The 20,937-nt window shown below is 40.2% G+C and overlaps 1 protein-coding gene across 4 annotated transcripts in view; it reads left to right on the top strand.

Annotated features, from left to right (window-relative positions):
* The first annotated feature begins 15,972 nt into the window (after positions 1 to 15,972).
* Positions 15,973 to 20,937, top strand: part of ADGRG6 (adhesion G protein-coupled receptor G6) — a 145,783-nt gene continuing 140,818 nt past the window's right edge. For 3 of the 4 annotated variants that reach the window (XM_068550807.1, XM_068550804.1, XM_068550803.1), the window contains exon 1: positions 15,973 to 17,016. In XM_068550807.1, coding sequence (XP_068406908.1) covers positions 16,868 to 17,016 — 149 coding nt within the window. In that variant the 5' untranslated portion in view covers positions 15,973 to 16,867. The remainder of the gene's footprint in view (positions 17,017 to 20,937) is intronic. The other variant, XM_068550805.1, reaches the window with a different exon arrangement.

The following is a 20,937-nucleotide window of genomic DNA, read 5'->3' as shown; positions in this document are numbered from 1 at the left end:
GTTTTTTAGCTGGCATCTGGAAGATTCCATAGCTCAAGAGAAAAAAATTCATATGACAAAAAGTTTGTGTGTGTGCATGTGACTTGTCTTAAATTTGCTTGATGAAAATTGACAGTTGTAGGACTGTTAACGCACTGGGAGTTTCTCCACCACACTGCCATACCAACGGACTGTTTCTTGCCAAGGTGCTATGTTTTTACATTTTCTCATTCAGTCTTGCCTCTTCTTCCAGAACATGATGCCAGCGGGGTTCAGGGGTGCTTGAGAGATCATCCAGTCTCCCCTGATCTAGTTGTCCCAAACAAACAATAGGTCATTGGTTTAGACTTTAGAGGTTTCTACTTGCTTTGAAGAACTCTGACTGACCTCTGTCATCTCTGCCTGAGGTCTTGTCTTTGTGTTCTCTCTTATAGTGGCCAGGATTTTACCCACTTAGGATCCTTTTTATTTATTATGGTTCAATATCATAAGTGCTTCCTAACATCATCAAACATGGAGTTATTTGGATTTGGCTCCTGACATCCAAAAACCAGAATTCTGAAAGCAATTAAAATCACATGGAAAAGATTCAAATAATAACAAACATTTGCCTAGATTTTGCAAGTTTTCAGGCATTGCTCCACCTATTATCTAACACGATCTGCACTATGTGTGGAATAGGTGTTGCTATAATTCCAATTTTACCAAAATTAAATGTTCAAACTTTTTAGATAGCAGTTGTGACACATAGCAGCTATGATGCGTATTCATGGGATGCACGAGACAATCCTGCTCTAACGTCCCCATGGACCATGCTCCACGCCATTCAGCTGAGCTCCTCTGGAATTTTGGTAAGGGTTCATATTCATTTTCACTCCAAAAGCAATATTTCTTTCATTTATACTATGCTTCCATAGCTATAATATTGTAGGACTAATAGAGATTATATTAAAAAATGTGAATTTTAGAATTCTAATCAATAACTCCATCCAAAAACCAAGAAAAGAAAAAATATTCTTGTATTTCAAACTTAGATTAAATTCAAACCATATATATTTACATATAATTACAGAGCTCATAACTCATATTTATGTAATATATAGCTCATCAATTTAAGCCAAAATACTAATTTTAACATATCATTATTTGACACATAAACATTAAGGAAAATACATAATGTAAGTAATTATAAGTTTCACAATATAGACAAGGTGAAACGTGACCAAACAGGAAAGAAATATAGCATGAATATATTAGTAAATTACCTATAACGTGAGGCAGAAATTTAAGGTTAAGTTTGATTTGAAAAAAAGAAGCTTACCTTTTTAGGAAGAACTTTAGATGCACAAAAAAAATGAATAGGTAATTCATGAAAACATGGTATCCAATTCTTTATTTTAATAACAGGAATGGGAAACTCTTTTGATGACAAAAGAATACTACAAAAGTAGAATGTAATACTTTTGTTAACAATAATAATTACCGCAATTTATTGAATACCTACTCTGTGCCAGGCTGCATAATTAGTCAATGTTTTATGTTTATCATCCCTTTCAGTGAGATCTAAAAAGGAAACTTTATTACACTGTTCATAATCGGATTAACACATTTGAAAATTGGCTGTAAATAATAGCACACACACACAAAATGGTCTTTTACAGTTGGCAGTGGAAGTCTTACCAAGAGGAAGAAATCTTTCCCCAAAGAGGAACCAGTTAGTGACCCTGAAGAGTCAGGAAACAAGAGAGTCCTTAAGAAAAAGAGGGAATTCTCTTCCAAGGAGGAGCCACTCAGCAGTGGACCTGACGAGGATGCTGCCAGCGAGAGCTGCAGCTCCAAGAAAAAGAAAAAGCTCCGAAAGCTGCCCCAGGAAAAGCAGAATGGACATTTCCCTAGTAGGGCATCACTTGCAGAGATATTTCCCAACCCATCCCCTACAGCCCAATAAAAATAAAAACAAACAAACAAACAAAAAACAAACAAACAAAAAAACCAAAAAATGGTCTTTTAGTCTGGAATTATCACTCCACTTTCTATGAAATATCAAATATTCTCATTGAGTTCTATATACCTTAAACTCAGCAAATGTTGATTTGCTAATAATTAAATGTAAGAAATTCCAGATTTCTTCATTAATCTAGCTCTGAGAGTCAAAAACAAAGGATTACGGAAAATAATTGTATATTACCTTGCCTGCTTTTATAATGATTCACTGAAAGGGTAATGTCTCCTTTAAAATGCAGTGGCCATTTCAACTATATTTGAATAGTCAATCTAGCCATTTTAGGATATGACTGTACAGTTCCCCGTGTGAGTGTGATGAAAAAGGCTGAAGACCAAACAATGTCCAAGAGGAATAGATTAATAGTTCTCTTGAGTTCCAGTGGAGACTGTTCCTACCCAAAGCAATGACCTCTGCCTTGATTATAAAAGTTTGTTGAGTCTAGCTGTGCAGAGAAAGCAAGATCCGAGATTCAGGTTCATTTGGGGAAACCATAAAAATGATCATGGGCTCACAGACATGACTCTTATAAATTTTGGCAAAGATTTCCACTTAAATCAATGGCCACATATAAAAAGAGGAATATATAAGTTAACAGTACAACTTTATAGATTATAAGTGGCATTTTGCATTTAAACAGTAGCTATATTAAATTTAACATACTTATTTGGGGATGCTGATAAACTAAAACTAAACAAACAAAAACAACGTGTGGTATAAATGATGATTTCTTTGATACCAGCCATTATTTTTTAAAAGGGAGAAGAGAAGCTGATTATAAATGTATAAATACGGTTCAGAAACAATTAAGAAAAAAAATCATTATGGGTAATACTGTCGAATATACTGATTAAATATATTTTTAATGAAATTCATTTTAAAAAATATTTTATTGGTTGAATTAGTTTGGATTCTAGACATAGTTGCCCATGCCTAAATGCACTAACATTTTCCATGTCAAAATATTTTTTTTCCTGCAACTACCTAACTATTAGCAGCTGTCTATGTGAGAAGAGAGGGAGGATTGTTTTCGCTTCACTCAAAGATTAATGATATTTTACAGCTTCAAACGAAGTTTTCAATTCTGGCTTTCATGGCAGGCACCTCCTTCTTGTCTCCTTTAATTTTATTGCTACTTTTTAAACATAATTATTCATTCTGTGGCATATTAAAATAGTCTACAAAGCAAAAGTTTTTATTGGAAGTAAGATTTTGCTAGCTGTTAACTCTGCAGAAGTACACTTCTCTCATTTACCAGGTAGCATTCCAATCATTTTTTTTTTGTTTTTGTTTTTGTTCAAATATTTAATGCTGGCTAAGAGATATGGAAAAGGGGTGTGAGAGGTGCGTTGAATTTGTTCTATTTTCCTCCAGGTTGAATTTCTTTTTGGTTCTCCAAAAGAGATGTTGCAAAATTTCTATGATAGAAATTAAGTTCTGCAATAGGGAAATTATTATCTACATTCATAATTCTCTGACCTGTCATCAGAGATGAAACGACGGTAGCACAGGGTCATCAGTCTTTATGGGAAATCAGGATGGTCTCTGCCAAACTAGTCCAATTTCTGACCACCCACTTTCACTCCACTTCAAAAGCCTTGGATTTACTGGCCACTTTTTAAACTTGTGTGCGATTCCAGCAGGAATAAAGCAGCCACAAAGGAAAAAATATATGAGGTACCTAGCATAGTCAAATTCACAGATACAGAAGTAGAATAGAGTTTACCAGAGGCTAGAGAGTGGGAAGACTGGGGAGTTACTGTTAATGGATATACAGTTTCAGTTTGGGAAGATGAAAAATTCTGGAGATGGATAGTGGTGATGGTTGACAGGCAATGTGAATGAACTTAACGCCAGTGAACTGTACACTCAAAAATAATTAAAATGGTGTATTTATGTAATGTTTATATTACAATAAAAATTTTGATATAGCTCAATACACCATTTTAACTGTAATTTGAAAAGGCATTTTGGAATGTTTCAATAAAATAAGTAAGAAATTACAAAAAATTGTATGTAATACAGACAGCAAGTATACAAATGGAACTTTAGAGAAATTATGAGAACCAGAGTTTGTTGTAATTTTCTTGTTAATCAAAAACAGGGCTGGTTTATAGAGAACTCAGAAGAAGTTGTTCCTGATGATGGTATTGCTCACAAAATTGTTGTGTTTCAAGGGTTTCAGTTCAGGTGGGCTGAACACCCAGTTTACCTGGCTTGTACATTTGCACTGTAAACATGAAAAAACACTAAGCAATCTTCAGTGATCACATCACACTTCCACAGTCCACGATGTGTGTACTTTACTCCATAGCAGTTCAGCCAGACAGTGACATTTGAGGTAGCAAAATCTATTACACCACAATTCAAGGACTGCTGGCTACAAACGATAACCAGGGTGGGAACGGTCAGATACTAAACAGAGTCACAGAATACAAACCGGTATGAATTAACTAGTTTTTCTGGTAGTAAATCTTGCCTTCTTCACTGAGGGGATCTTTTTTTTTTTTCCATTGAAAAATGCGATTCTACTTTGAAATTATTATTAATAACAATAGCTCCTATCATCTTTAAGCTCCAGTTCTGCCAGACATTTTACAAGTACTACCTCTAAGCATAATAACAGTTAATGAAGATAGGCATCATTTATTTCCCCTCATAGACATGGAGTTGGGCTCAGAGAGGCCAGTCCTTGCCAAGCCCACCTAATGAGTGAACAGTAGAGACCGGGTTTATAGATTGGGTTTATATTCCTGCTTCTGTGGTTCCCAAGTGTGTGTGTTTTCCCACTGTGCTCTGCTTTCTACTGGACCCCAAGTTTATCGCTTATTCTTCTGGATGCAGGGCCTCTAACCTCTTGATTTTTTACTCTCTGAGACCTCTATTCCAAAGTTAAATTCCATGTGCCTCATTTTAAACAAATTTGATTCCTCAATCCTTTTTCTCATCTATGTTCTAACAGCATGTCTTATTTTCAGTTATATTTCTTGGCCTGGGATTGTGCTTTTCTTTGTTTCCAATTGTTCTGACTCTGTCAGACAATTCTTACTAACAATAAAAGTAGCTTCTCCAAGACCAGTAGAGAGAAGGTGTGATTAAAAGCACTGTTAAAGAAAGTAAAAAGTCCAAACTCTGGTGATATTTCATACCAGTTGGCACAGCAAATATCAAATGAATAATCAGTGATCCAATTAAGTATGCATAAACTTGTTGACAAAATATGTTCAAAAGTTTACATGTGAATAGGTATCTTTGACTGAAAAATAATTTGTATAAATTTGTATGATGTTATACCTATTTCTTTAAGCAGTTAAAATTTTAAACTAGTCATCATTCTGCTTAGGAAAAGAGGGATTTAAAAATCTAAGTCAACTTCTTCCTTCCTAAAAACTGAACAAAGCTCACTTGCTCTTTCATCTGAATTCTAACAATTCTTCAGTCTTATCTAGGGTTTTCACCACCTCTCAGTCCTACCATGAGTTCACTTTCTTGCTTGATGTTAGTGATCCATCAATGCAATCACTATCTTGCAGACACCGTTCTTGGATAGTGTGACGGGAACTACTGGAGACCAAGTCCTCCATATGCACTCCGGCTTCGTTCCCAGTTCCCTCTTGCTTCTCAAGGACACCACCCCTGCAGTTACCCTCCACTCCTATTGTCATCAGTTTCTTCTTCTTTCCTGAATCATTTATATCAACCTACAAACATACTGTTGCATCTCCACTTGGAGAGAAACATCTGTGGCACACTCCTTTTCAAGAATACCGTGTTCCATTGTTCTGCTCTGCTTCAAAGCTATGTATCTTGAAAAATTTGAATATTGCCAATTGTTCCTCAGGCTCTTTCATTATGGTTTCTGGTCTCACCACTCCACGGACACTGCTCCTGTGAGTCACCGGGGAGCTCTATGTTGCCACATCCAACGTAGATGGATGTGGCAACATAGAGTTTTATCAGCGATGTTAACATAGCTGAGCTCTTCTTCCATCTTGAAACATGTTCTTTTGGTTTCTATGAAAATGCATTTTCCTGTTTTTGTTCTACCTCACTTGTCACTCCTTCTTTGTGTTCTTTGCTGGCCCTTCTTCCTCTTTATGCGTTGGCTTGTCCCAGGGCATGGTCTCAGCTCCCTTCTCTTCTCTATATGTCACCCTGGATAACACTCTGACTCATTCTAAGAGCATTAAATGTCACTTGTATGCTGATGATTCCCACATCTACTCCTTAAACTCCAGATACATAAACCAATTGTCTATTTAGTATCTCTACTTAGACTCTGTAGTCATCTCACACTCAACACGTCCCCTTTCCTCCAAAACTACCCCTTCCACAGTGTCAGCCTTTACCCGCCACCACCCGTTCAGCTGTTCAAGACTAAAACCCAGTTGCCCTCCTTGATTCCTCAGCATCCTGCATCCAAACCATTATAATTCATGTCACCTCAACCTCCAAAACTTGTCCTGAATCTGTCTACTTCACTCTCCATCTTTACAACCAACACCCTAATCCAAGCCACCATTACTGCCTACCCCAGACCTCTGTAATACTCACCTAAGTGGTCACCATGCCTCCATTATTCTTTTTAATCCATTCTCAACCCGGCTTCCAACTGTCAGATCCCCATTTAAACTCCTTAATAGCATACCATAGTACTTAAAAGAAAATTCCAACTCTGTAACCTGATTTATAAGACTATAAAATCTGACCCCTGCTTACATCTCTGCACTCATTTTCTATTTTTCCCCTTTACCCACTATGCTCCAGCCACAACCTTTATTTATTTATTTTTTAATATTTATTTATTTGGCTGTGCAGAGTCTTAGTTGCAGCACGTGGGATCTTCGTTGCAGCATGCGGGATCTTTTTTAGTTGTGGCATCCGGACTCTTAGTTGCAGCATGTAGGATCTAGTTCCCTGACCAGGGATCAAACCTGGGCCCCCTGCATTGGGAGTGCAAAGTCTTAGCCACTGGACCACCAAGGAAGTCCCCAGCCACAACTTTTAAACATTTAAATGTGTTCCTGCCTTAGATTTTTGTAGTAGCTACACTCCTCTGCTGTGAATGCCCTTCTCCCAAATTTTTGTATAGCTGGTTCCATTTTGTCAATCAGGTCTCAGCTGAAGGTGCTTTCTATAGGTAACCAATCCAAATTAAAACATCTTGTTCCAGGAATGGTTTTCACATTTTTTTAAAGCAGTGACTGCTTAGTTATATCTAGATAATACTTCTATGGGTTCCCATTGCATTTTCTTTTTAAGAAAATCATTGAAATGTGTTCTGTCAAAGAAAAACCAGAGCTGGATAGTAGTTAAAGTGGTAAAAGCAGATTTTAATTAGGAATTATTGCAACAGGGAAAAGAGACCTCAGTATAGAACTGGATTCATTTCCTAATACAGCAAGGAAAAGTGAGGATTTATAGTAAGTAGCAGGGGAGATGGAAAATTACTGAGAGGGAACAACAGAGGTAAACGGAAATTTCTGCCTAAACCAACATGACAAAATTCTTGCCAAAGAGAAGCCAGGATGATCAGATACTACCTGGCAGGGTGTGAGGATGAGGAATCAGATCAGATACTGAGGGCGGGGATTCTGGCTAAACTGACTTAGTGGGATTCTCACTAAAACTAGACTTTTGAGGAATGCCCAAGGATGGGGCCTAGTCAGGTTCACAGGAATCTGTCTAGAGTTTCGTCAAGGAGAGTCTCTGTCAGTTCCGACACATCTGAAATGTAAAACTGGTTGTTTGTTCTGCTCTATAAATTCATCAGCTGCATAAGTCTAAATGAAATAGCAGGCTGTTCTTTGTGTTGAGTGTGTTTATCCTTTTTAATTAATCAGCTTTTAAAATTAATCAACTTTTTCTCCAATTGTAGAAAAGTATCTTGGATATAAATTTCTGCACCAATAAAGGATATTAGTTTTGGTTTCACAAAGTGTTTACCTCTACTCCAGGTCTGTCATTCTTCCATAGGGAATTTGATTTTCTCCTCTCTCACGTGCGTGCACACACACAGACACACAGACACACACACATGCGCACACACACACACTTTCCATTTTCTGCAAAATCCTTGGAAAACTACTCTGATCTTTAAAATACAGATCACAGAAAACTTATATAGAATCAACACAGTTGAGCAAATGCATAATAAAAACTTTTGCTTCCTGTTTATGCTTATCTCTTTTTGGCCAGGCTTACGAATATCATCAAACTTCAAGTGATACATCTGCTGTTTAATACATTTGAAATGGAAAGGTAAGACTCCCCACATAAAATAGGTCCCTTTCCATTATTTAAATATCTTTGACATTTGACCGTATATTGTTTTATCGATTCGTTAGACAATAGTTGTTATATCAGTCAGCATCAGCTAGATTTTACCTTAGTAACAAATAACCCCAAATCTTAGTGGCTTATAGGAACAAAAGCTTATTTGTCACTTACACTATATTTCCCCTGTGGTTGGCTGAACCCATTCCACATCAGCCTCATTCTGGAATCCAGGCTGATGCCAGTTGCTGTGTCAAAGGAAGAGACAGTGACAAATTGCACTCTATATTTTAAAAACTTCTGTCCCAAAATGATACACGTCATGTACTCACATCCTATTTTCCAAAGCAAGTCACATTATCATGCCTAACATCCAAGGGAAAGGATGGAGTACTCCTACCGTGTGCAGAGAAGGTGAAGCACCACCCTGATAAACAGCCCTAATGACTCAGAGACCTGTATCATGTACAAATAGCGAAGGATCATGTGTAATTGTATAAATTAACAAGAATGCAGCCAACCATACTTTGTCTGCATGATGTCAAGCATCAAGAGGTTAGATAACTTTTATGTGGGTTTGGACTAGATAAGAATCAAGTCTTCATTACTTCATAAGGCTCTTGAACCCATTACTTCGTTTCTATTTCCGTTGTTTGCACAGTATTCATTCTCTCATCTGGTGTTACTGCTGTCTTCTTGCATAAATCTTCTCTGCTGCAGTCCATCCTGATTAGCTCTCCACAAACGCTGCTTTCATCATGTGACTCCCTTGCCAACAAGATACATAAAAACAGAAGACAGTTAAAAATGAGACAAACTCTTTAGCCTGACTTTTCAAGCCTTCCACAGTCTACCAGCAATTAGCCTTTATTTTCCTAGAATTGACAAATGCAGCCAGACTGTTTGCCCACTTACCCTCAGATATTTATCACCTTTTCCTACATTGTTGTTGTTGTTGTTTTGGCTGTGCTAGGTGGCTTGCAAGATCTTAGTTCCCTGAGCAGGGATTGAACCTGGGCCCCCAGGGGTGAAAGCACCAAGTCCTAACCACTGGATCACCAGGGATTCCCTACATTGTTAAAAATAGTTCTCCTGCTTCAAATTCTCACTCTTTGCCTCTTTTGCTGTCACTCTAACCCATTCTTCAAGACTTAACTAAACTTCCAACTCCTCTATGAAGTTTTATTCTACAAACAATTGCTAAAGAAGCTTGCCATTGATCTCAGGTAAAACCTTAGAATGCAATGCTTGCTTGCTTAATAAATTAATTAACCTTCATTGAGCACCTAATATATTCCAGGCAGTGTGGTAGTTACATGTGTTAGAAGGTCTAATAGACACCTCAGACTAACCATGTCCAAAATTGAACTCTTGATTTTTCCCCCGCAAACGTGCTTTTCTCTCATTCTTCTCCAACCCTGCTATTAGCAGCTCCATTTACTCAGCTGTATATGTGAAAAACCCAGAGTATACCTTGTCTCTGCTTTATCTCATACTCTGTATCCGGTTTATCAGCAAAACTCCTTCAAACTATCCCAAGTCCAATTACTTCTCACCACTTCCATCTCTACCTCCACAGTTCAAACCATCATTATCTCTTTTTTTTTTTGATCGTGCAGCCTACTAAATAGTCTTCTGCTCATGCTTATGAACTCCCTAGAGTCTATTTTATGCATACGTCAGACTGTGTTCTTTTCTTTCTTTTTTCTTAATTTATTTTTTAAAATTTATTTATTTTTGGCTGTGTTGGGTCTTCGTTGCTGCATGTGGGCTTTCTCTTGTTGCGGTGCGCGGGCTTCTCATTGCGGTGGCTTTCTTTTGTTGTGGAGCACGGGCTCTAGGTATGGGGGCTCAGTAGTTGTGGCGCGTGGGCTCAGTAGTTGTGGCTCATGGGCTTAGTTGCTCCGCGGCACATGGGATCTTCCCGGATCAGGGCTCAAACCCGTGTCCCCTGCATTGGCAGGTGGATTCTTAACCACTGCACCACCAGGGAAGCCCCAGACTGTGTTCTTTTCTAGTCAAAATTACTACAATGACCACTTATCTTACAATAAAATCCAAAGCTTGTTTTCTTGCCCACTAGGCATAAAATTTGGCCTTTTGCTGTCTCTCAGACCACATTCCATTTTTTTCCCTCAAGTTCAGCCTCTCGGTTCTCCTTGCTCTTGTACGCAGGACAAGTCCATACTGCCACTGAGCATTTGCACTTGCTTGTTCTTCTTGTTTGGGAGACTCTTCCTTTCTACAACTGCCTGACTCTATTCTCCACTTCAGTCAAGTCTCTTCTACAATGACATTTTACCAGAGAGGCTTTCCATGACTACTCTGTAGAAAATAACACCTGACATCCCTATCTTCTTTAATCTCTTCCTGCTTTATTTTTTCATGGAACTTATCACCATCTATATTCTTTATCTCTTTCTCTCTATTTTTTTATTACTTTACTATCTACTTCCCCTCCCACTACAAGTGGAATATGAGCTTGACAAACGCAGAAACTTTATTTTTGTTCACGGCTGTCATGACAGTGCCTAGAACAATACTTGCCATATAGTAGGTGATCAATATTTTTACCAAATGAATGAATGAATGAATGAAAAGGGCAATTAATAATTACCTGGATGAATATAGCTCTCATTATGGCATTTCTTCCCATATTTGATTTTCTTATATAATTCAGGAGTGTTTCCCAGTTTTTGAAACTGTGAAGTTTACAAAAGCAATGTATTATATATATACAACTGGATTCTCAGAAACATTAATGAATACCCACCCACCTAGTGAAAGCGAGCTTTGGAGTGCTTCTGAAAACTGGGTAATGCAATAGCAGAAACACCTATATGCTTGCATTTCCCTATATATCTTTTTCCATGCATTTCTTCTGACCAGACTGTATACCAGAACCTCTATGTAAATCTTCCAAATATTGGAAACATAATTATTAAATTTGCATGCAGCAAAAACTTGGAAAAGATTGTTAACAAGATTAATGAAGGAATCAATTTCTTCAAACTGATACACTGGATTGAATTCAACAGGATAAGATGTACTCAGCAACCAGACCATGGATTCAGATTAGTGCATTAGGCAGGATGGGCTTTCTGACTTGGTGACAGCTCCTGTGAAAACACTTGGGCCAACACTCAGGAGAGGCCATGAGGGCGAAGCAGTCACTCAGATCTTGGTATGGGCTCCCCCTCCCCTTGTTCGTTGCATGATCTTGGGTCACTTGCATAACCATTTTGAACTTTAATTCCTATTTAAAGACATTTTGTCTTTAAATAGGAATAATAATCATTTGTGAAGAAACTGAATTGGGGGAGGCATGATATTTTTGTGAGATTAACTTTTTGTTTTCCTTTCTTCCTCTGCTTATTTCCCCTTCTCCTGCTCCCTTTTCAATCTTCTAGCGGGTGTATGCTCATAGCTTCTGGAAATGGTGGGGCAGAGGAGAAAATAGAAGGCATTCAGGATGTCTGCATTTGTTTTTCATAACTTTTTGAATGCAGGTTCAATCCCAGTTCCCTCATCAGGGATTGAACCTGTGCCCTCGGCAGTGAAAGTGCAGAGTCCTAACCACTGGACCGTCCGGCAATTCCCATGTTTTTCATAACCTTAAGCACCAAGAGAATGGAGGGGAGTTGAGGTACAGACAAAATGTTGAGACACAGCAGAGAAAGAGAAACTATCTCTCCCTTCTCAAGTTGGAGGGAAGGAAAAGAGATGGTGGGGGGCGGTACTGAGAGCAGGGGGTTAAGTGGTTTCCTGCACCCTGCCTCCCAGTTAGAGACCCAGAGAGGAGTCAAGGTCCCAGAGAGAGAAGGGCTCCTTGATGGACAGTTATGGCCCATCAGGGAGTCAAGAAAGAGCCATGAACCTGGAGGACCCTCACCGATAACCTGTGTGAACCGATAAGCAGACAGCTTGGTACCTGCTGACACAGATAAGTCAAGGACTGCTTTTATGCTGCACCCCACACCCTGCCCCACCTCCCCGGCCGAAGAAAATAACAAGCCTCGTGAAAGGGGAGGAATCCGATTGATTAAGGCAGAAGGAGAGATTAAAACAAAAATTGGGTTGAATTATTTACAGATTAAGGTAATGCCTTGAACAACTTTGATTTGTTAGAATTAAATTTATACACTCCTTGGCACACAGTAGAAGATCAATATAATAAAAGCTACTCCTACTCCAACTATAAATATCTTATATGGCTGTTCAAAAGGTCAATATTAACTTTATTTACACAAGAGTAATCTTTAGTTCAGGAAAGGTAAGGATCCCACTCTCATTATGGGGGAGGTATGGAATTCACTTTGAGTACATTGTCAAGAGGGCTGATAATGACTCATGTGTCAGTAGGGAAGGGTGAATCACACAGGTAGTGAGAAGTCAGGCATTGAATGGTTAAAATAACTAGGGCTGTGAAAAGTGAATAAGGGAAGGCTGAGGGGAGAGATGATAGCTGTCTTCAGAGATTTGAAAGGCTTTTTGTGGAAGATAGCATGTCCTTGTTCTGAATGGAAGTTGATGGCATGAATGTTTGATTCAATCAACAGAAAGAGGAAGTTTCTCTTAGTTGAGTGTTCTTCAGTGCTAAGGATTCAAACAGATGTTCAGTATTCATTATGTCTGGAATTCTGTCAGAGGATTCCTGTATGCAGAGGAATGTGGCCTGGCACTTTCCATTTTAGGATGATATGTGGGGCAGGCAGAGGCCACCAATATTATGAAATTCCAGGAAATATGCTGGGTGCTCTGTGCCATTAGTTCACTGAGTCTGCCTGATGGTCTCATGATTTAAACACTGTAAGTGTTATTACAGATTAGCCTTACGTAGTTTACATAGTAAACTGCCAGAGTTTATAGTGCCAGTAAACTACAGGACCAAGTTTTAAACCCAGGTTGTTGCATTAAAAGACCATGTACTCGCCTCTACACACTCCATTTCCCTTTTGAAGAAAATGAACAAATCTTTAGTTTAAGGACAGAAGTATCAAAATACACAGATTTTACTAATGTACTGACCAGTCACAAGCACTGGCTTCTTGAAATACTTTAGCTATGATTCATGTAATTGTATAGCAATATTAGTACATAAATTTATGAATATTTAACATATAATAGCACATTAAGTATACTACTCCTATCTTTTAGATATATGTACATTTGTTTCCGCTACTACGATGGCTAATTTTATCTGTCCACTTGGCTGGGCCTTAGTGTTCAGATATTTGGTCAAACATTATTCTGAATGTCTCTGTGAAGGTTTTTTTCAGATGAGATTAACATTGAATTCACTGGACTTTGAGTAAAGCATATTACTCTCCATAATGTGGGTGGGCCTCATCCCATCAGTTGAAGGCCTGAATAGAACAAAGACTGACCTCCTCCAAGAAGGGATTCTGCCAGCAGACTGCCTTTGGGCGTGACTGAAACTCTTTCCTGAGCCTCCAGCCTGCTGGCCTACCCTGTAGATTTTGGACTGGCACCTCATAGTCATGTTAGCCAATTTCTTAAACCTCTCTATATACATATACACATCCTGTTGTTTATGTTTCTCTGGAGAACTCTGATAAATTCAGTTATTTATATTTCTTTCTTTGCCCTTGTGTTTCCTGGTTTCTTTTAGCTTTAAAATTCTATGAGTGGAACAACTACATGTGTGAGCTGGGAAGCAGATCCTTCCCCAGTTGAGCCTTCAGGTAAGACCACAGCCTTAGCCAACACCTTCATTGCAGTCTCATGAGAGACAGCGTACTCAGCTGTGCTCAGATTCCTGAACCTGAGAACTGTGGAATAATAAATGTTTTTTGCTTTAATAATATTCTATGAGTGGAACTTAATTTCCCTTGAGACGGTCTGGTGTAATAGAGACTGATTTGAATTGCAAGACCTGGGTCCTAGCCTCTGGTCACTTGAATCTGTAGACCTGGGTCCTAGTTCCCAGTCACTTCCAGCTAGTTTGTACAGCTCTCACATCTCTGAGTCTCATTTCCCTGTCTGTAGTATGAGAGGACTAGACACTAGAACTTTAGTTTCTCTTAAGTGCTACAGTTCAATGTCTCTATCAATCATATGGTTTAGTCATCAGAATAAATATTGATAAAAGTCACAAGAAGAACACACCCTGGATTTTCAGGCCTCTGGATTTTGTGGCAGTGTTCCAGCGTCCTTTGTGCAGGTAGCTGTCTGTGTTCAAGTCCTGCTCTACTTCTTTTTTTCCACCCCAACTGTTCTCTATCAATAGCCAATCAATGCTATGTACATTTTTTGGCACTTGTGTGTGTGGCCTGTGCGTGGATGCATGTGTGTGCATGTTCACAGTTCAAGCCGGGCTGCTCTGGCTCTGGACGTGTATACAGCACTGGCATTCGGTTTTGCCTCCAGCATTTTCATGGATTAACTGGCAATTCCGAAGGGGAAGGGAATGTCTTTGAGAGTTTGAGTCCTTGTTTTTCTCTTCTCATTTCCAAGGAGGTGTGCCCAGATCCCTTTGCCAGGCAGCTACGCTATAGGAGCACTGGAGGCCAGGCAGTGGACTTTCCCTACTGAGTAACTGGATTTGCGTTTGCAAATCAATCCTGCTGAATGTTACGGGAATATCTACTCAGCCCCACATTAATATCCCTTCTTTTTTTTTTTTTTTTTTTTTTAAAGTGGTGCAGATTTTAAAAGGAAGCATGACTTACCTAGTCCTATCCCGGAGTCCCAGTGAAGCAGCAGGAGAGGGTTGAAGGAGGAGGGTCCCAGGCCAAATTGTGAAGCAAGCAGTTTGTCACTAGTCCTGCCAAGTTTTGGCTTTCACTGAATCCCTCTGCACCCACTTTCAGATTTCTCAGGCTGTTTCCACCTCATACCACAGCACAAATGCTTCTTTCCAGACGCGATTTGAACAACCCAAACCAAGGGCAATGGCAAAGCTTTAAAGTGTTTCCACTCCTTGGGGTATTTAGATGTATTTCAACAGAAGACAAAATTCTAAGGCAAAAGGATGGAACTACACGTGTCAACAAATCAGTGGGAGAAGATAGTGGTTGTATTTCTGCGGCGGGCGCGGTGGTAAGCATAGGTATATGGCGACTGCCGCCTGCTCAGCCCCCTCTTAAGGCTGGTCTTCGTCCTTGGTTGGAGAAGGGGGGCTGAGGGACTCTCACCCCCGCTACCCCAGCAGAGACCAAGAGATGTGGTGATGGTATGGGGGGGCTGAGTGTGCTGTGAAGACAGACGGTTCTCACTTCACTCTGATTATTAGAAAGAAAAAGAACAAAAGAAGGGAGAGGGGGGAGAGAGATGTAAGAAAAGGAAGGAGAAGAAAAAAAAAAAAAAAAAGCGACTGAAAAGTAAAAGAAAAGCAAGGCAGTGGCCCGGGAACCTGGCGGAGGGGTCCCGCGCGGGCCCAGGTGGGCTGGCGGCGCGGCACCCCGGCGAGCAAGGAGGAGGTGCCCACCCCCCCGCGGGCGTTCCAAGCTGCTTATTTCTCGCGAGGAGGGTCTCCCGGATTCAGGGCGCCCGGCTTTCGCGTGACCTCCGGGTCTGCCCCGCCCCCTCCCCCGGCTGGCAGCCGCGCCGGGCCCGGAGCCAGTCTCCCACTCCCTCCGGCCCCCGCAGCTTGCCCCTCGCTGCCCGTCGTGGGGAGCGCCTCTCCCAACCCGCAGCGACACTTCTCCCTCCTGTCCCGGGGCGGGATCCTGGGTGGGGCGGCTGCGCCCACGGGACGGTCCCCGCCGCCGAGCACCGAGACTGGGACCGCCCCAGGGCCGCGCCGGGCCCGGCCAGACGCCGCGCGCCGCCAGGGCAGCAGCACCTGAGCCCGCTGCCCGGGCAGAGCCTCGGCGCCGGAAGCGCGGGCCGGGTGGACCGGCCCCGGGAACAGCCCGAGCCCGCGGGGGGGAGGGGGGGAAAACGAGAGCCACAAAGGGGGTGAGCACGTGCCGCCGCGCGCCAGCGGGGCCGAGGACCTACGGAAACGGACCCCTTCACCCACCCACCCACCCCCCTGGGAGCGCCCGGGGTACCCCGAGCACCCAGCACCAGCTCGAAGGCAGACCCAGCCGCTAAGCTTCAACGTTCTCGCCCTAACTTTCCTCCAACTTCTCTGTAAGGAGGAACCTGCCGCCCCGCCCGGCGCGATCCGCACTTGAACTGCGCGGAGCCGGCCGTCCACCTTGCGCCACCCCGAGCGCCGGCTAGGAGCGGCTGTCGGGAAGCCCCGATGACCTCTCCAGAAAGAGCGTGAAGAAGGCTTCGGCCGCCGCGCTCGGCCCAGGCGCCAGGGCGGCGCCACCGGGGAACTCCGAGCAGCAGATCCGGAGAAGGTGGTGGAGCATGACCGCGCGGCCCCTGGGGACCTCAGCGCAGTGATGCCGACATGTAAGTCCCCCCTTTCAGCTCAGGATTCCTTCACACCTTTACCTGTGCCGCCCCCCGCCCCACCCCAAGGGCTTTGTAAGGACTTCAACCGCATTGACGGAATAAACCGGTTTGTCTTCACTTGGCCCCTCGAGGCACTGAGGGGCGAGCTGCTGCTGCCGGACGGAGCTGTGACATGTGTGTGCCGCTGGCTTTTTTCCAGCGAGAGGTAAACCTCACGTTTGGGCGGCGTAAAGCATGATAAAAAAAGGCAGGGCTTCAAGAATGGGGAAAAGGTTTTGGATTCAAATGAAACAAGGAGTCACCGGCGCGGCTGCTCCGTCCAGGGGCCTCGCCCTGCCAAGAAGCCGCTCTCCTGGATCAGCAAGCACCTGGGAGCTTGGAAGGTACTAGTATGCCGAGAAAATGTTGACTTTACACATTGCCACCCTTGATTGTAGAAGTTATTCTTGGATCTTTGGGTTATTTGAATGGTTTTTTTTTTTAAAAAAAAAGCGCGCAGAAAAGGTTCACGGTGTACTTTGTAGATTAAAAAGTAATTAAAGAAGATGCCATTGAACGTGATAGGATCTGTGAAGGGTCTTGTACAGAAGTTGAAGTGGGGAGTATAGGGCGATGAAACGCTTAGAGAAACCTAATGGGTTTTGCCTCTGGAATTGTCATCCAAGTGGTGAGGTGCCTCAGAGCGACCCTGCGGAAGGGCCACCGAGCACCCCCTAGCCTTCCAGAATGGGAAAAGGAAGGTTGTTCTCTGAAGGACCAAGCTTATTTTTGTGGCCAACTCAGAAGTTACCTTTTCTTGTAATATATAATTTTCCCTCTGGTGTTTTGTTTGATGTTGGGCAGACACCCCGACAGACATTTTACTCCCTTCCACTAATATACAAGAGTTTCTAGAAATTGATATTCGCCCTCCCTCCCCCAACTTCTGGAGCCTTATTTATTTCCACTTAAATTTCCTCTTTCAATGTAATACCCGGGAAGAGACAAGCCCCTCAGGCCTTTGTCCATTCCTTGCACCGTCTGCCTCCCTCCCTCCAGCACACATTTTCAAAATAGGAAAAAGTGTTAGTGCCCAGAAGCCTAGCACTTGGCAGCTCTGTTCCTGGTAGTGAGCAGTATAATTAGAAAGGAACCACTTATTTTTATAAAACTGCATGTGAAGTAATTCCACACCTGTGAGTTTTAAAGTTTCATTTACCCAGTGGAATTAGCAAGGTATAACCTGAAAGAATTTATTTTGGGATACAGCCAACAGTCTCATATAAGACTTGTTCTCATATACAGGCAACACATTTTGAATGAATGTGAGCTTGTTTTAAACTTCAGTTTTTTTCTGAAAATATAGTAAGGTTTTTAACAGCAGATATTTGTCTAGCTTTCTTTCAGCTTTCCTAGGTGATTTAAATCTTATGGGGAAAAAACTACGTTACACATGAAGAAAATATGAATACCAGTTTTTAAAATAAAAGGTGTGAAACTGATCAACAAGTGATGTAAAAATTTTCTGACTATGAAATTAAGTTATATAGTCCATTTGAATTCTATATGATTAAAAAAATCTTATGTCATTATATAGTAAATGCATGAATATTTAATCACATAAAATTATGGAGTTTAATACCCTGATTTGAGTTTCTTTATTGAGCTATTTTGACAGAAAGTTTTTCCATTTCTTGCCAGATTATAACTGTTTCTTTTTTCCATTTTGCTGTTTATAATTCATATGGAATGGTTTAAGATTATCTGATTCTTTTTAGATATTAGTATGTTAGAGTATATGGAAGTAATACGAACCTTTCCAAGGTAAATATTCCTACTATCTTGCTGAAAAGCGTTAAAAAGGGAAACATAAACTATATTATCTATCTTTTAAATTTTAATTTTGATGGATTCAAATACACAAATTATTTAAGTATATTTTCTGCCTACTCCTGTGGATAGAGTATATATTGTTACACTCAAGTTCTGGAATTACAGACTTTATAAATATACTTTGGAGTTGTAGTGACTGCATATTTTTCATACCCTAAGAAATTTAATAGATTTAGCAAGACTTGCATTAATTGGTCTCAAGCTGCATGAAGCTACTGTTCCATTTATGGCTTATATAAATTACATGACATTGTGCTTTTCCAGTGTGAATGGTGAATGAGGCTATTGTCTCTTGGCTTATGGGAAATATTAGAAGCTTGTAGCTTTACTGCCCAACTAGACACGTCACTCTGATTTCTGGAAATAACGATTTGAAAGAGAATCAGTTTATATATTAAAAATAAACTGACAACCACTTCCTTAAACCTGACCATTTTTCTGACTGCCCATGTCTTACAAGAGTTTACATGTCTGATGGGATGATCAAAACTTTCTTGAAACTATTTAGACTTTAGACTAAATAGGAAAAGACTTTGTTCAGTGTGTGTGGCATGCTTGGGCAAAAACTACATCTTTCCACTTCATTTCTAATGGGATGACATTATTACATTACCTACATTGGATGACATTAAGAAGCACACTGAGTGACTGGGGTGATAACATTTAAAGGACATTTCAATCGTAACTAAAAATGCCAATAAAACTTGAGTGTGCTACTTGAGTGTCATCTTACTTTCCTTTGTGAGCATTACTCAGGATGAAATTATTTGGAATGCCTTAAGGAAAACTTTAATATTGCTGTATTGAAAACATTTATAGCAGATATGACCAATGCTTAACATATTTAGTATTGAATTGGTTAAAAAATCACAAATCACTAGAAAGAAAAGTATTTATAATGGAAAACTATACAAATGACTTGAATATGACAATCTGAACAAAGGAAATCCAAATGAGACATTATTTCTTCTATCAAACTGGCAATGATTAAAGCAATAATACTCAGTAGTGATGAAAGTGTCATCAGATGAACACTGATATCCTTCAGTGTAAATGTGTATGTGTGTATTTAACTTTATTTAGAAATAGTTTTAAACCTACAGAGAAGTTGCAGAAATAACACAAAAACAGCTGTATACTCTTTACACAGAAACACTTATTGTAAATACTTACCCCATTTGTTTTATCATTTTTCTTCTTCTCTTCTCCCCTCCACTGTCTGTACGTACACACATATACACACACACACAATTTTTTTACTGAACCATCTGAAAGTAACTTACATTCATCAGGGCTTCAGGGTTTACTTTTTTAATTGAAATTTTAATTGAGGTATTTGTTGATTCACATGCAGTTTTAAGAAATAATACAGAGACAGCCCACGTACCCTTTACCCAGTTTCTCCCAATGGTGACATTTTGCAAAACTAAAGTACAATATCACAACCAGGATATTGATACAATACACCTCTCTTTTTCAGATTTTCCCAGTTTGACATGTATTTGTGTGTGTGTGTGTGTGTGTGTGTGTGTATTTCTCACGATTACCTTTTAATTTCATTTATGGTGAAGCCAGTTAGGTACATTATAGCTCAAATAAGGGTCAAGATTTGTGCAGATTTGAAGAATAAATCTTTCTGCCTTTTTGAAGTGGGGGGGGGGTGAACCCAACTTAATAAAAGAAGTTACATTGAGTAATAGAATAGCACTTCTCTTTTTATTCATTGTTTAGGCTCAGGAACATGATCTTTAACCAGAAAACGAAACAAAATTGTAAGCAGGCTTGAATAAACCAAATTACCATTCTTTTTACTCTGGAAGAATTAAGGTATTCTCTGTGCTACTCATGTCCCTTTCCGAAAAGATTTGCCATAGAAATACAGTTGGTATATGGAGAATGAAGTTATTTCTGACTATTGCTGATATTAAGAGAATTAGTACCATGTTAATTTCTCCACCAATTTCAAAATTTCTTCACTAATTTCTCTTTGTGACTTTTAGGGGAGTCAGTAGGAGTAAAGAGATGGAAGACAGTAGGTTTTTTAGACTTAAATACATTTGGATTAAATGACATCTACAAGGAGTCATATCGACATTTAAAACAATTCCTATAAAAGGGTTGAGTTCTAAAGCTTTCTGACACAGGATTTAAGTATATTGTATCTTGTAGCCTATATACATTGAAAAGGAGAGTGAGTTTGCAATAGAGGTAGCTTGGTTCTCAAAAAGGACAGTTGAGTTGGAAGGCAGGTGACACGGGGGGGGGTCTTTTTGGCTCTGACACCACTGATTATGTGATCTTGGGCAAGTAGTTTAACATCATAGTTTTTTTATCTGTGAAATGATAGGTTTTATTGCATAACTTTTAGATTATTTTCAGGTTATAGAAGTCTATGACTCTCTTTTACTTAAAAAATATTCTTGTTCTTTTCA

Source organism: Eschrichtius robustus, chromosome 9 (assembly GCF_028021215.1).
Source record: "Eschrichtius robustus isolate mEscRob2 chromosome 9, mEscRob2.pri, whole genome shotgun sequence".
Classification (NCBI taxonomy): Eukaryota; Metazoa; Chordata; class Mammalia; order Artiodactyla; family Eschrichtiidae; genus Eschrichtius; species Eschrichtius robustus.
Note: the sequence above shows the minus strand (reverse complement) of the source record. Positions and strands in the feature narration are given on the sequence as shown.